We start from the raw sequence: 14,852 nt of genomic DNA on the forward strand, positions 1-14,852 counted from the left end.
TCCCAGTTGTCCCTGGAATAGTCCCAGTCCATCTCAGCACAGTCCCGCTCACCCCCAGTTGCCCCCAGTGTGGTTCCAGCTGTTCCCAGTATGGTCACAGACACTCCCAGTATATCCCAGCTGCCCCAGTAAGGTTTTAGTTACCTCAGAATGATCCCAGTCTTTCCCAGTGGCTCCCAGTTCCTCCCAGTATGATCCCAGCTGTGGTCTCAGTCCCCTCAGCATGGTTCCAGTATCTTCCAGTTGATCCCAGTTGCTCCCAATGTGTCCACATTTTCCTCCCAGCATGGGCCCAGTAGCTCCCAGTAACCCCCAGTCAGGTTCCATTCACACCCACTGTAATCCCAGTGGTTCCCAGTGCTATCCCTGTAGGAGCCATTGTCACTCCCAGTATGGTTCCAGTCACTTCCAGGATGATCCCAGTCACTCCCACTACAATCTCAGTCACTCCCAGTATGAGCTGTTGTGCCAGCCACCCCCAGTATGGTTCCAGTCACTCCCAGATACTCCCAGTATGATTCCAGTCATGGCCAGAGTGACTCCCTGTCACTCCCAGCATGGGCCCAGTTGCTCCCAGTCACCTCCAGTATGGTTCCAGTCCCAGCCAGCACCTTTGCAGTCACCCCCAGTATGATCCCAGCTAGTTCCAGTAGGATCCCAGTATGACCCCAGCATGGGCACAGCTGCTCCCAGGATTATCCACTGTGGTTCCAGGTGCTGCCATTTACCTGCACTGTTGTCTCTGTCTCTCCCAGTGTATCCCAGTTGCTCCCAGCCACTCTCAGTCACGCTGAGTGCAGTCCCAGTTGCTGCCAGTATGGTCCCAGTCTTGCCCAGCATGGCCCAGTTGCTCCCACTGTGATCCCAGTAGGATCCCAGTTGTCCCCAGCACAGCACAGTTCCTGTTGTTCCCAGTGTGATTTCAATCCCCCCAGTATGGTCACAGACACTCCCAGTATATCTCAGCTACCATCAGCATGCGTCTTGTGCTCATTCCCAAGGATTCCTAGTTGCCCCAGTAAGGTTCCAGTATCATTCCAGTACAAACCAGTCCATGCCAGTGCTGCCACTCCTGGGATCCCCCAGCCCTCTTTGTGTTCCCCCCTCCCACATCTCCCCAGAGGAGCCCCAAGGGCTGGCAGTCCCCAGCCAGGGTCCCCAGCCAGCCCCAGGTTGGATCTGCAGCCCCCAATTTTCCCAGTTTCCCTCTCCTTTTCCCCGGGCCGGGTTCCCCCCGTCCCCAGCGGGTGGGAGCAGCGGAGAGCCCCGCGCTGCCCATCCCGACCTGTCCCGGCTCCATCCCTGCTCCTGCCGTGGGCTGTGAGGGGTTTGGGAACGGGGCACCGAGGGTGTCACTGCTCCTGGGGGAGGAGGGATGGAAGAGGAGGGAGGAAGGAGAGAGAGAAGGGATGGAAGTAGCAGAAGAAGGTGGAGTTAGGGAGGAGGAGCAGGAGGAAGAGGAGGGACAAAAGAGGATCAGGGAAAGTAGAAGGAACCACGAGGTCGAGCACTCCCTGAATTCACAATCCCGCACCCGTGGGATCATCATCCCCCATCCCACATGTGACCAAGGAGGGGGAGCTCAGCCCAGATATCCTGGGAGGTTCCTGGGTTGGGGTTTTCTTGGGGGAGATGTTTGGAGAATGAAGAACTCCAAAGCTGAGCAGAAAATGCCCCTTGGGATGATTTTGGGAGGTCACAGAATCCTTAAGTGGGGAGATGGAAACAGGGGGAACTTTTTGGATTCCTGAAACTCCCAGCAGCCTGGGGAGGGCAGCGACAGAGCAAACAGGGACCCCCAGTACAAGCATGATCCCCAGCAGCTGGGACCGGGGGGAACCCCTCAACACCAAAAGGGAGAGGGGAGAGATGGGGGACTCCTGTTGGGAAGGTAGAATTAGAAAGAAATTATAAATATGACTTTGTAGCCAGAAAGGCTAAGGAAGAAATACAAATGATAGCACGGTTTGAATAATTCAAAGAAACCGGGCTGGTATGCCAGAACACATTCTTTCCTGCAATAAAACCAAGCTGAGACCCCTCATCCCAGCCTTATAAGGAAAGGTCTGAAGGACCCTGAGATAACTAAAAATATGCAAAAATAGCGATTTCTATAGGTTGTACACAAATGTTACTATATTAGTATACTTAGAAAGATTGGTTAGTTAAGGAATAGAATATTCAAAGGTATAGGTTATATAAGTAGTGGTATAGAAGAGCTCGGTCTCTTTTTGCGCTCTCTTTTTTTTCTCTTGCTTGCTCTTTTTCCGTCTCTTGCTCTCTCTATATCTCTCTACCCCACGCCCTGAAATAAACTTCTAACACTTAACTCGATTATAGAGGTCTTTGCCGTGTCTCTGACCGTCCCCAGAAAGCGTCTCCTACAGATTGGCGAGCCAGGCAGGAGCAGATCGTTTTCTTCAGCTGTAAGAGACCCTCATGGACGGTAACTAACACTTATCTGTCGTGCCTGCTTTCCCAGTACCGTGAGCAAGGACCATGCTGCTTAGCAGCAAGTTGGGCCGAAGCTCTTTAAAGTTGCAAGGGGAGTTCCTGAGTCCAGAGACGCTGAGGATCGGTGTCTTTTGGAGCTCTGGGAGACTCAGCCCGGGAGTGGAGCACAGCGAGGTGCCTGGCACCGCTTGGTGCTGTGCTGGAAAGGGGTTCTGAGCTCGCTGCAGTGTTGCAAAGCAACAGCTAGAAGCGGAGCTTGGTGAAGGAACCCGAAAAGCAGCGTCTGGAGCCGCAGCAGGGGAGCCTGGCCAGCCCCCACGAGAAGCTGGGATTGGATACGCTGTTTTCTCCGGTACTGAGGTTAGTGCGCACAAGTTTTAATCATGGGACAATCTTACTCTATTCACGACAGAGACCTCTATAAGCGACTAAAACATTTATTACGCTCTGAGTCCAATAATTTACCGAAACAAGAGCTAAAAGATCTTTTAGAATGGACTCTACTTAACTTCCCCAACGCTGACCGTTCAGCTGTATTTACTAGAGATTTTTGGGACACGGTCGGTATTAAACTCTTTAATAATATCTCACACCGCGATATGACAGCCGCGCAGCTGGTCCCAGCGTGTAGAACTCTCGTAGAACTCTTTCATAATAAGCAACAACCATCAGTGGCTGTCGCGTCGGATCCGGTCCCTACTACGCGTTTGTCCCTGGCCACGGAGACCCGAAACGTGGCCAGGCCCGTTCCGGCCCCCCGAAACTCAGCGACTCCAGCATCCGCAGTTTCGCGCATCCCTTCCCCACCCCCCCCAGCCCCCGTGATTTCGCAATCTGTTCCGGTGATCCCATCCCCCTCGGCAGACCCTGCGGCCCCCGCCCCTGCTCCCCCTCCCCCTCCCGATACTGTTCCCGCCCCCAGTGTGGCAAGCGGCGAGCTCCCCGCTCCCTCAGGAAACCCCGTCTCCGCTGTCACAACCCCCGCGCTGCCCACCCCCGGCTCTGCCCTCGCGGTGCACCCCGCCCCTCCCGCTCCCGTCACCGGTGCGACCCCGCCCCTTGACTCCGCCCCTGCGCCTCCGCCCAGCGATGTCATCGTGGCTCCTCCCCCCGTCGGTGCTGTCGCCTCAACTCCACCACCCCTCCTCCCCACCGGAGAATCTCCCGCTCCTCCCCCGCTGCACCCTGCGGCCGTCATCGCGGCTACCGCCTATATTCTATCTGCGTTACAAAACCACACTTCAGCCTCTTCCTTAACTCTTCCACTACCTCCTGTCACCGCTGAATCAGCCCCGCCGGCCGCAGCGGGTCACACCCCGGCCCCTGAGCCGACACAGACCACTGCTGCCTCGATCTCGTTGTTTCATTTTTCTCCGCCTCCCGTTTTGCCGCGACCCGTAGACGTTCCAGCCTCCGCTGCCCGGTCCACCCCGGGCCCCTCAGCTCCTTCTGCTGTTTCTCTCTGGCCACGCGGTCCCGAGCCGCAGCAGGTCCCGGTTCTGTCTGCCACGAGGGCCGCCACCACCGACCCTGGACAGGAACTTACACAAACGCAGTGTCAGCCACAGGTTTCCACACGGTCACAAAACACCGCGCTACTCCCGCCAGCGTCTGGTCCTGTGTATTCCCCCGATCCTCTACCAGACCCGGCTGTAATATCACCAAGAACTGCCGCTTCGCTGTCAGATGCCCCCGCGTATTATAACCGCGAACAACCGAAACCTGCTTCCCTGCCCCCGGCCGTGCCGCAGCTCCCAGAGGCTTATCCGCAAGTGCAGCATCCCGTTCTGCCCCCTGATCGTCCCCTATTGCAGCTACTGTCAGCCGACACTACAACTACAAGGCCGCCGCTACACCTGGCTACACAAAAGGTACAAAAGGAAGGGGGAATTTCTAACACAGTATCTGCATTAATAAATACAGGAGAGACAGTGAACTATTCTATGCATGCAACAGCTAATCCCCTGACTTTACCACTTCAAAGTGAGATTGTAAAATCCGAAGCTCCACTACACATAAATTCCCAAGAATGTTATGATGATAGCCAACTTACAAACTGGCTGGAAGTCAAAAGACACATTTGCAAAGAAGAAAACATAAACCCCCTAGCAATGCCGGTGTTATTTAGTCAGCAGGCGGGCGGTCCAAGAACATGGACAGCTATTCCACCCCAGGAGATAAAAGAACTGCGAAAAGCGATAAAGGACAGTGGCATTTGCTCTCCATATTTTAAACAACTACTAAAAAGTACACTAGAAGAGCATACTCTCACGCCCAATGACTGCAAAAATCTTGCTAGCATCACCCTTACAGATTCGCAATTTATGCTATGGGAATTGAAATAGAAGAGACTACTCAGAAATGTATTAGACAATTATAGACGTAGTAATGATCCAGATTTGCGTGCTCTCACCCTGTCAAAGCTCACAGGTGAACCTCCAGATGACCGAAATGAAAATCAGATAAACCTGCCTAGGGTAGCATTAGATGACATCAAAAAAATGGCACGGCGAGCCTTCTTACAAATTCAGCCTGCTGGAACTTTTGAAAAAGCTTATAACCTTATTAGCCAAGAAGCCTCTGAGCCATTCACAACATTTGTGGATCGTGTAATTCAAGCTGCTGAACGCCAGTGTGGTGATGATATAGCCCGTCCAATTATGATACGGGACATTATCGAAAATAATGCTAATGCCGAATGTAAGAAGGTGATCAAAGCCCTGGGAAAAGAAAAGCCAACAGTGCCAGAAATGATAGACGCTTGTAACAAAATAGGAAGTCCACAACATGTAGCAGCAATTCAAGCAACTGAATTGGGGAGAACCTTAGGGGAGAAGCTGGAAAAAGCTCTTTTAACACAAACATCACAAGCTGCAGTAATCGCGGCTCAAGCAGAGGCACGAGATCAAAAGCTCACTGAAACCCTACTGCACATCGAAGTCTGCTGAAACCTCCACACCAGCCAGTGACCCTGCAAAAAAGAGCCAAGAAGCAGATGCCCAAGCCTGATCTACGCAGAATCTTCAAGAAGAAAGTGATCTACCAGAAGCAGCTCAAGAAAAAAAAAATGGAGTTCTGTCGTTTACCCAAGTGCATGTTGTTTTTATCTTTTTGTTTTAATCTGTATAGTGATAATTGTAGTTTTAATAGCTATACCTTGTATACTCCAATGCATGCAGAAACTAATGAGTAGAACCGTATCTAATATCTTAGTTATTCATAGACAAAACGGGGGAGATGTTGGGAAGGTAGAATTAGAAAGAAATTATAAATATGATTTTGTAGCCAGAAAGGCTAAGGAAGAAATACAAATGATAGCACGGTTTGAATAATTCAAAGAAACCAACCGGGCTGGTATGCCAGAACACATTCTTTCCTGCAATAAAACCAAGCTGAGACCCCTCATCCCAGCCTTATAAGGAAAGGTCTGAAGGACCCTGAGATAACTAAAAATATGCAAAAATAGCGATTTCTATAGGTTGTACACAAATGTTACTATATTAGTATACTTAGAAAGATTGGTTAGTTAAGGAATAGAATATTCAAAGGTATAGGTTATATAAGTAGTGGTATAGAAGAGCTCGGTCTCTTTTCTCTCTTGCGCTCTCTCTTTTTTTCCGTCTCTCTTGCCCTCTCTCTTGCCCTCTCTTGCTCTCTCTCTCTACCTCTCTACCCCACGCCCTGAAATAAACTTCTAACACTTAACTCGATTATAGAGGTCTTTGCCGTGTCTCTGACCGTCCCCAGAAAGCGTCTCCTACACACAGCCTGTAAGGTTACCCAGAGAACCATGACGATAAGTGTAAGCTTTCATCAAAAGACCACCAAAAGAAGACTGAAGACCCCCTAGCAACAAGTGAAGCATGCACCATGAAGAATTGTGATGTAAAAGTAAAGAATCAGAAATAAGATGAGACTTAGGGGAAACATGAATGAATAAGTATAGAGTATATAAGTTTAGTTTGAATTGCTTTATTTCATATGTAAAAGGGTTGAGAAGCCCTCTCCGTACCCCAGTCAGTTTTGCTTATGCTTTAATCATAATTACTGGCAAGCTATATTCATATATTTATTCATACATATATATACATATGTATATATATATATGAATATATTCAATAAATTGTACTCTTTTACTAAATTGTATTCCTTCTATATCAAATTGCTATTCAATCCACTAAATTGTATTCTTTTATTAAATTGTTTTCTTGTATTCAATTCACTAAATTGTATAATTTTTTTTCTTGATATTAAACTGCTGTTAACCCAATAGCCCTAGCTGTCCAAATTTCAATTTCATTTATGACACTGCCCTTGGGTGAGTTACAGCCACAGCGAGAGGGAGGAGGAGATGATCCCACCCATGGCTGCTGCTGGCTCCAGACATTTGCTGAGATAAAGCTGAGCCAGAGCTTCAGCATCTCCCCCAAAATCACAGAATCACAGAATGCCTTGGCTTGGAAGAGACCTTAAAGTTCATCTCGTTCCACCCCCTGCCATGGCAGGGACACCTTCCACTATCCCAGGCTGCTCCAATCCCCATCCAACCTGGCCTTGGACACTTCCAGGGATCCAGGGGCAGCCACAGCTTCTGTGGGCAAGCTCTGATCTCTGCCCAGGTGAGCAGGGACAGGAGCCGAGGGAACGGCTGGAGCTGGGCCAGGGCAGGGCTGGGCTGGAGATGAGCAAAAGCTTCTTCCCCCCCAGGGGGCTGGGGCAGTGCCCAGGCTCCCCAGGGAATGGGCACGGCCCCGAGGCTGCCGCAGCTCCAGGAGCCTTTGGCCAGCGCTGCCAGGGATGCACAGGCTGCGATTGTTGGGGTGTCTGTGCAGGGCTGGGGGCTGCACTCCATGATCCCAATGGGTCCCAGATGCCAGCTCAGCCCCTTGTGCAACTCTCACCCTTTGGCTCAGCCTTTGTGTCCCCTGGAGGCGCTGGCAGAGCTGATGGGGTGGGGCAGGAGCGGGGCAGCCCCAGCGTTCCCCTGGCAGTGACAGCACAGCCGGGCCAGCAGCCCCAGCGTTCCCCTGGCAGTGACAGCACAGCCGGGCCAGCAGCCCCAGCGTTCCCCTGGCAGTGCCAGCACAGCCGGGCCAGCAGCCCCAGCGTTCCCCTGGCAGTGACAGCACAGCCGGGCCAGCAGCCCCAGCGTTCCCCTGGCAGTGACAGCACAGCCGGGCCAGCAGCCCCAGCGTTCCCCTGGCAGTGACAGCACAGCCGGGCCAGCAGCCCCAGCGTTCCCTCCCTGGAGACGCTCCAAGGGAAGCGGCCAGAGCCGCGTCCAGTCAGCGGAACTGAGCGGCCACTGAGCACCCCCGGCCTGGGCTGCTGTGGATTCCTCTGCACACAGCTCGGGGAAGGTGCCCTTGGCCACCCCCACAGTGCCACAGACAAGTGTCACACACAGCTACAGAGCTCTGCCCACAGCTCACAGGGGGAGTTAATTTATTAAAAACAAACAAGCACAGCGCCGGGAAGGTCTTTGTGCACCGAGGCTTTGCTGCAGCCAAGGAAAGCTCCTGGCTCAGGGTCACCTTTCCTGCTCGGCCAGAGCCCCGAGTGCCCCAGCAGCAGCAGCAGCAGCAGCAGCAGAGAATGGCAGCATTGCCACGGGCTGGCTCAGGAAGGGGAGATTTCCCCCTGGAGAGAGGCTCCTCTGCCAGGTTTTGCATTCAGGCAGCTGCAGATCCCTCAGCTCTGGGTGCACGGCAGCTGGAAATGCAAGTGCAGGAGCTGTGTTCATGGCCAGCCCCAGCGGGTGACAGCAAGGCCAGGGCCCTGGCAGTGGGACATTTGCAGGGAGCGGCTGCAGCAAGCGCTGGGGGCTGGAAGTGTGTGCAGAAAACAGCCCGGGGGTCTCCGGCCCGAGGCCAAAGGAACAAAGTTTCAGTTCTGGCCTCCGCAGGGAGCACCAAAATGGTTCCTTTGCAGGGCGAGGTTCCACTGGCGGGTGTTGCAGGGCCCCCAGAGGAGAGCCCAGGGTGTCCAAAGAGCCTGGGCTGGAGCAGCTTTCTGTCCCGCTCCGGGGGCATTCCCGCGGCCTTGGGATCCCTGGGAAGGCGCAGGAGAGGCTGGAAGCGGTCGGTTTGTGGGTTTGGGGTTTGGATTGTTTTTGTGGGGGGTGATGGCCGGTTGTGATTTTGGTGTTCTGTGGGGCTGGGGGAATGTTTTTTTGTGAGCTGTGCCCAGCGGTTTGCAGCCCCGCGGGTGCGGGGAGCGCTGGCGCAGGCCCGGCCCGGGCGGGGCGGCCCCGGGCGGGCTGTGGGAGCCGGGAGCGGCCGGGCGGGCCCGGAGCCGCCGCCTCGGGCCGGGAGCCCCCCGGGCAGAGCTCTGTGCTCGGGGCCGAGGCCCGGGCAGCGCTGGGCGGCCCGTGGGCCCCCGGCACAGGCGGGTCCGTGTGGCCGGGCCCGCGCCGTGTCCGCAGCGGGCTCCGAGGGGAGCGGCCCGGGCCGGCCGTGGCCGTGCGGGGCCTGGCAGGGCTCGGGGGGCCGGGCCGGGCCGGGCAGAGGCTGAGGGAGAGCGGGACAAGCGCTGGCACAGAGGCCCCGGGCTCGCCGTGCCCCCCTGGCCACGCAGCCGGGCTCGGGGGCCGCCTGGCTCAGAGGCAGCCCCGGCTGCGGGGGTCCCCGGGGGTCTCTGGGGAGGGGGCGGCAATGGGGGCTGCCGGAGCTCTGTGCCCGGGGCTGGGCGCGGCTGCCGAGGGAGCGGAGCATGCAGGCTCCCCCCGTGCTGGGGCTTGCTCTGCCCGCCTCAGGGGCTGCATTGTCAGCCCAGAGCCACGTGGGGATGGCCCGGATCAGCAGGGCTGGCAGGGAAAGCGGCAATGGGGGCAGCAGAAACGAGCAGTGCCAGAGCTGGGGGTGCTCCCGAAGCCTGCAGATGTTGGGAGCATGGACAAGGGGGCCCAGGGATACCCCAGGAGCCTGAACCAGGGAGCCCAGACAGTGCTGACCACGCAGGACTCCTGGGATGCCCAAGTGGTGAGGCCAGAGAAGGGGAACCTCCTGGCTTGCCAGGAGCCCCAGCAGACAGAGACGGGGAACAGCAATACGAACTTGACCCACAGCAATCCAGACAGGGGGGGCTTCCAGGACCCCACAGTGGAGGGACCAGAGAGGGTAAACGCATGGATGGGTGTTTTTGGTGAATCTTGGCCATTTGTGTATTTTAGGGGACTGAATATTAGCGTTTTGTTGGTTTATATGGGCACCAGATGCCCGGTGACTTCTAGGGAAGGACTTGGAGAGTAGGAAACCCCTAACCCAAAGTGCTCATCCATTGCATTTTCTGAAACCAGGATTTCTGATTCCTAAACTTTGGCTGGATGGAGAAGGAGGCTGTGAGGAAGAGGAAGATGCCCCAGGACACCCAGGCAGGTGAGGAGGAAGTCAGTGCCCCTTTCCCCCTCTCTCCTGCTCCATCTCCCAGCCCAGCCGGGCCCCCGGCTGCAGGACAACCCCGCTGCCGACGCCGTCCTGCCGGGGACGCACTGGGGGGATCTCCTTCCCCTTCCCTCTGGCACGGAGGCAAATCCCATCCTCTCCTTGTCCTTCCTCCCCCAGACAAGGAGCTGAGGATGGAGACCAGGGAGGACAAATCCCCACGGCAGAACCTCGTGGAAGAGGCCGTTTTGAGCAGCTCCACAATGCAGGAATCCAACAGGGAGGAAAAGCCCCAGAGATCCCGCAGGAGGAGGGGCTCCAAACCCATCCCAGGGTGCTCTGAGGAGGAAAGACCCACCCTGTGCCGGGAAGGCGGCCGGAGATCCAGCCGAGGCTCTGAGCTGGTGGTCCATGAGCAGCTTCAGGATGGGGAGAAGCCCTACAAGTGCTTGGAGTGTGGGAAGAGCTTCAGCCAGAGCAACAGCCTGATCTGCCACCAGATGATCCACACTGGGGAATGGGCCTACGAGTGTGGGCAATGTGGGAAGGGCTTCAGCTGCAGCTCCCATCTGACCATCCACCAGCGCATCCACACTGGGGAGAGGCCCTACGAGTGTTCTGAGTGTGGGAAGAGGTTTCAGAGCAGCTCCAATCTCGTCCAGCACCAGCGGATTCACACGGATGAGAGGCCCTTCTGCTGCCCTGACTGTGGGGAGGGCTTCAAGCACAACTCCAACCTCATCACCCACTGGCGCATCCACACTGGGGAGAGGCCTTACAAGTGTCCCCAGTGTGGGAAGAGCTTCTCAGACAGGTCTAACTTTGGCAGACACCAACGGAGGCACCGGTAAGGGAAGCCCTACAAGTGCCTCAAAATACATGAAGAGCTTTGTGCACTGCTCCAGCTTCATCCACCCATGGAGGATCCACGTTGGGAAGAGACCTGGTGATCCATGTTCCCTGGGATCCATGCTGGGAGGACACTTGTACCTTTTCCTGCCCATGGCAATGTCATGATGTGGGATCAAAGAATGTGAGACTGTGATCATGGTCCATTATATTCAATCCCATCTCAGGTCATTGCCAGGGGCAGGAAAAGGACTCTCTCTCTCTCACCAGAGAAGGGTGTCCTTTCTTGGCAGGAGGAAATACGTGTCCAGGAAGAGTCAGTTGGTGGTATTTTAGTTTTCCCTGTGAATGGTTTGTCTTATCCTTTCTGTTACCAAAATTGTTTCTGTGTCTGTTTGTTCCTTATCCCGTTGCTGTTATTCGTAAATTATTCTTATCCCAGCCTGGGATCTTTGCCTTTTGTGCTTTCCATGGGAGGTTGGAGGGAAGCGAGTGGCAGCGCGGTTTCAGCAGGAGCAGGAAATTGGGGAATGCCATTCCTGAAGCCCAGCCCGTGGAAACCGAGCATCCCAGCTGGTGCCAGGCCTGGTTGCCATGGCAGCAGCCTTGGGAGCGGGTCCCTGGCTGGGGGCTGCAGGAACCTCTTCCTTCTGGTGCCCAGGGACAGGAGTGGAGGGAGCGGCTGGAGCTGAGGCGGGCAGGTTTAGGCTGGATGTGAGGAAAAGGTTTTTCCCGCGAGGCTGCTGGGGCACTGAACAGGCTCCCCAGGGAAGGCTCCCAGCTCCAGGGCTGGCTGAGCTCCAGCAGCGTTTGGCCAGCGCTGCCAGGCCCAGGCTGGGATTGTTGGGGTGTCCTGTGCAGGGCCAGCAGTTGGACTGGAGGATCCCCATGGCTCCCTCCCAACTCAGCCAATTCTGTGGCTCTGGGATCCCATGAGCCTGGGGATGGGACTGCAAATGGTTGCCATGGCAACGGGCTCTGGCTCCAGGCCTGAGCTGGTGTCCATGGCAACCACCCCTGGCATGGGGTCTCCATGGAGCTGCCAAGGGACTGACCATAGCAACAGGGGCTGTGATGGTTGTCATGGAAATAGAAAATGGCAAGAGCACCTGGTGATAGTTGCCATGGAAACAGACCATCGCTACATGGGGCTGGTGATGGTTGCCTACTACAGATCACATTTGTTACAGGCCCTCAGAGGAGCTCCATGGGGACATTCCAAGAGTCTCCAGGGTGTTCAAGAGCTGGAATATCACAGGCAGAGACAGGGGCTCCACAGAGACCTCCCAGGGGTTTCTGGGGATGCTGAAGAGCTGTGTGGTCAGACACAGTCACAGCAATTCCATGGTGACATCCCAGGGGACCCTGGGCTGCAAAGGCACCGCTCTGTCACAGGCACTCCCGGGGGCTCCACGGTGACATCCCAGGTGTCCCCAGGCTGCCAAAGAGCCGGGATGTCACAGACACTCCCTGGGCTTCCTGTCATGGGCAGAGTGAGAGCTTCAGGCAAAAGCTTTATTTCTTTATTGGAGAAATTCCTGCTGAGTCATGAGGTGGAGAAATGACACCCAACAGCCACCAGGAATCCTCAAAACCCTCTAAGATGCCTAGACTTTTAAATTCCTTCTAAGAGAAGAGACTGGGGTGGCTGTCCACTCCAATCCCGGTCCCAGACTTTGTTTATGTGTAAAAGACTGAACAGGTAGAATTGAACCATAATGCAATTTGTCCCACAGATTAACAATGGAATACCATCCATCTTTTTTGGTGCCCATTGCCAAAATTGGTACTCTCCCTTAAACATTTCCTGTATCCAAGGGTATCTCCCAAAAAAAACCAGCTAGCTCGGGCTGGCCTTGGCCTCTGGTGGTCACCTCGCATCAGCCCCTGTGAGGCTCTGTTCCTTCCTATGGAAAAGCTCCAGCCTTCTTGTCCTGGGACCATTTAGAATTTGGCATCCCAAATTCCATAGATCTAAGAATTGCTCCAAGACAAAAGCAGCCAGGACAGAGGGGTTAGGTTGGCCTTGTCCTCTTGTGATTTTCTTAGACTGTAAGCAGTCTGTTTTCATTTGAAAACCCCTTGGAGAATGCCCAGAGATCTCCCAAGGTGGGGTTTTGAGGCCTCAGGCACATGACCACTCTATAGGGACAAAGGAGCTCTGTGCTCCATGGGGTGGAGACTGAGGACAGTGGAGGAGAGCCATGAGAGTGTTTAAGGAGCAGTTTCAGAGACTGTGGATCTTTTTGACATAGTGGAAAACAGCCAGAGAAAGAAAGAATTGATGCCAAGTGCAGCTGGGGAGGCCCAGAGTGGACACCAGGAGAAAGGAATTTGTGTCCCAGGACAGGGCTGTGGTGCAACACATCCCCCAGAAGGAGTCTGGAGCAGCCCAAGGCTTTGTGTGGCCAGGCAGAGTCAGGCAGGACGCAGAGCTGTCAGCAAAGGAAGGGGCCAGCGAGGTGGGGCAGCCAGGGAATGACGACAGCCTGCAGGGACAGAGGCGCAGGGCATGGACACCACAGGGCAGCCTGGGCTGGAGAGGGCACAGGGATGGGCAGCAGCTGCAAGGCCCTGCCTGAGGCAACTTGTGCAGCCCTTTGGCCATGGCTGCTGGCCCTGGGCCTGAGGCCAGCAGGGGACAAGTGACCCTGGCAGCCCTGGGGCCTCATTGCCTCCTTGTCCCTGCTCAGCAGCCTGGCAGGGGCCGCCCCATGGTGCTGCCCTTGGCATTGCACATCCCCACATGCCAGTGGCCCGGGAAGAGCCCTGAGCAATGAGGGAGGGACAGCATCTGCCTTGCCAGGGGCTGGGGCTCAGCCCTTGGCCCTTGCCATTCCTGAAACACATCCAGCTTTGCTCAGCACCACAGACACCTTTCCCTTGCTTGTCCCCAGCTGCCATCAGGGCCTCCAGTCTTCTGCTCTGCCTGGAACCTGGGGACGCTTTCTCACTCGTGTCTCTCATTTCAACTACAAGAAACTTCAGTGTTTCCATCTGACTTGGAGCCCTTGAGGAGTTTCTGGAGCACACTGTGAGGGACTGAGTGTGATGCCAAGAGCCCCAAAGGCCCGAGAGGGTGATGAAAGTGCTGGTGCTGTGTCTGTGCTGCTGAGCTGGGCCGGGCTCCTGGCCCAGAGGCAGCTCCTGGCAAGGGCAGCGCTGCAGAGAGACAGCTCTGGCCAGGAGCAGCTCCTGAGCACAGCCCAGCAGGGCTGGAGCCCTGCCAGGGCAGCTCAGGGACACAGAGAGCAGGCCCAGACAGAGCTGCCAGGGGCTCAGCACTGGCAGGGGCTGTGGGATGTGCCAGAGGGGGCTGTGTCCCAGCAGCACCTCTGTGGCTGTGTCCTGGAGCCCCAGAGCAGCTGTGATGTCAGAAAGGGGCTGTGTGACAGCTCTGAGTGGGTTGTGTGAGGTCACAGCTAGGGCTGTGACATCACAGAGTTTGTTGTGTGAGGTCACTGAGCAGCTACAGCATCATAGAGGGGATTCTGTGACATCAGAAAGCAGGGTGTGACATCACTGTGTGGCTGCATGACATCACATAAGACTGACATCAGAGGTTAGATAGATGACATCACAGAGAGGGTTGTGACATCACTGGTTGGTTCTGAGACATCACAAAACAGGCTGTGGAGTCACATGGTGGTGATATGAAATCCTAAAGTGGGCAGTGACATCATAGAAAAGCCATGTGACATCTCAGGACAGGTTGTATGACATCAAAGTGCCAAGTGTGAGATCACAGAGTGAAGTCTGGCATCAAATGTGTATATGTACACATCACAGAAGGATATGTGACATTACAAGGTGGTTTTGTGACATCTGAGAGGGGCTGTGACATCACAGAATTGGTTGGAACATCACAGAACGGTGGTGTAATATCCTGGGGCAGGTTGTGTGACATCACTGAGTGGGATGTGACACCACAGGTGGCTGTGTGACATCACAGGGGCAGTATGAGGTCACTGGGGAGGTCACTCCACCCCAACTCCCCCTCACAGCTTCCCCCAGAGAACTCCAAAGCTGCTTGTACAGCAGCCTGTCTGCACAGAAACACTTCCAGGGCTCTCTGCATTTCCCTTCCCTCACTCTTGCCTCACTCACACACCTCCCAACAACCCACTTGGTGCTTTCAGCTGCAAGGAGTTCAAAGCTTGTCTGTCC

General features: G+C 55.2%; 1 protein-coding gene and 1 long non-coding RNA gene across 2 annotated transcripts in view; one reads left to right on the forward strand and one right to left on the reverse strand.

Annotated features, from left to right (window-relative positions):
• Nucleotides 1–14,852, reverse strand: part of LOC147647078 (uncharacterized) — an 813,449-nt gene that overhangs the window by 526,336 nt on the left and 272,261 nt on the right. The gene's annotated exons all lie outside the window — the stretch shown is intronic.
• Nucleotides 9,729–11,064, forward strand: LOC147647099 (uncharacterized). The gene is made up of 2 exons (XM_086872628.1): nt 9,729–9,830; nt 10,017–11,064. The coding sequence occupies exons 1-2, from the start codon at nt 9,779–9,781 to the stop codon at nt 10,685–10,687; spliced, it is 723 nt and encodes a 240-aa protein (XP_086728754.1). The 5' UTR covers nt 9,729–9,778; the 3' UTR covers nt 10,688–11,064.

The sequence above is a fragment of the Cyanistes caeruleus genome, unplaced genomic scaffold, assembly GCF_971803275.1.
Source record: "Cyanistes caeruleus unplaced genomic scaffold, bCyaCae1.hap1.1 HAP1_SCAFFOLD_65, whole genome shotgun sequence".
NCBI lineage: Eukaryota > Metazoa > Chordata > Aves > Passeriformes > Paridae > Cyanistes > Cyanistes caeruleus.

Excerpts from the sequence above, each read along its gene's own strand:
- LOC147647099 (XM_086872628.1), top strand. The coding sequence starts at position 9,779 with ATGGAGAAGGAGGCTGTGAGGAAGAGGAAGATGCCCCAGGACACCCAG. Across the intron at positions 9,831-10,016 it reads GCCCCAGGACACCCAGGCAG|ACAAGGAGCTGAGGATGGAG; the intron begins GTGAGGAGGAAG and ends TTCCTCCCCCAG.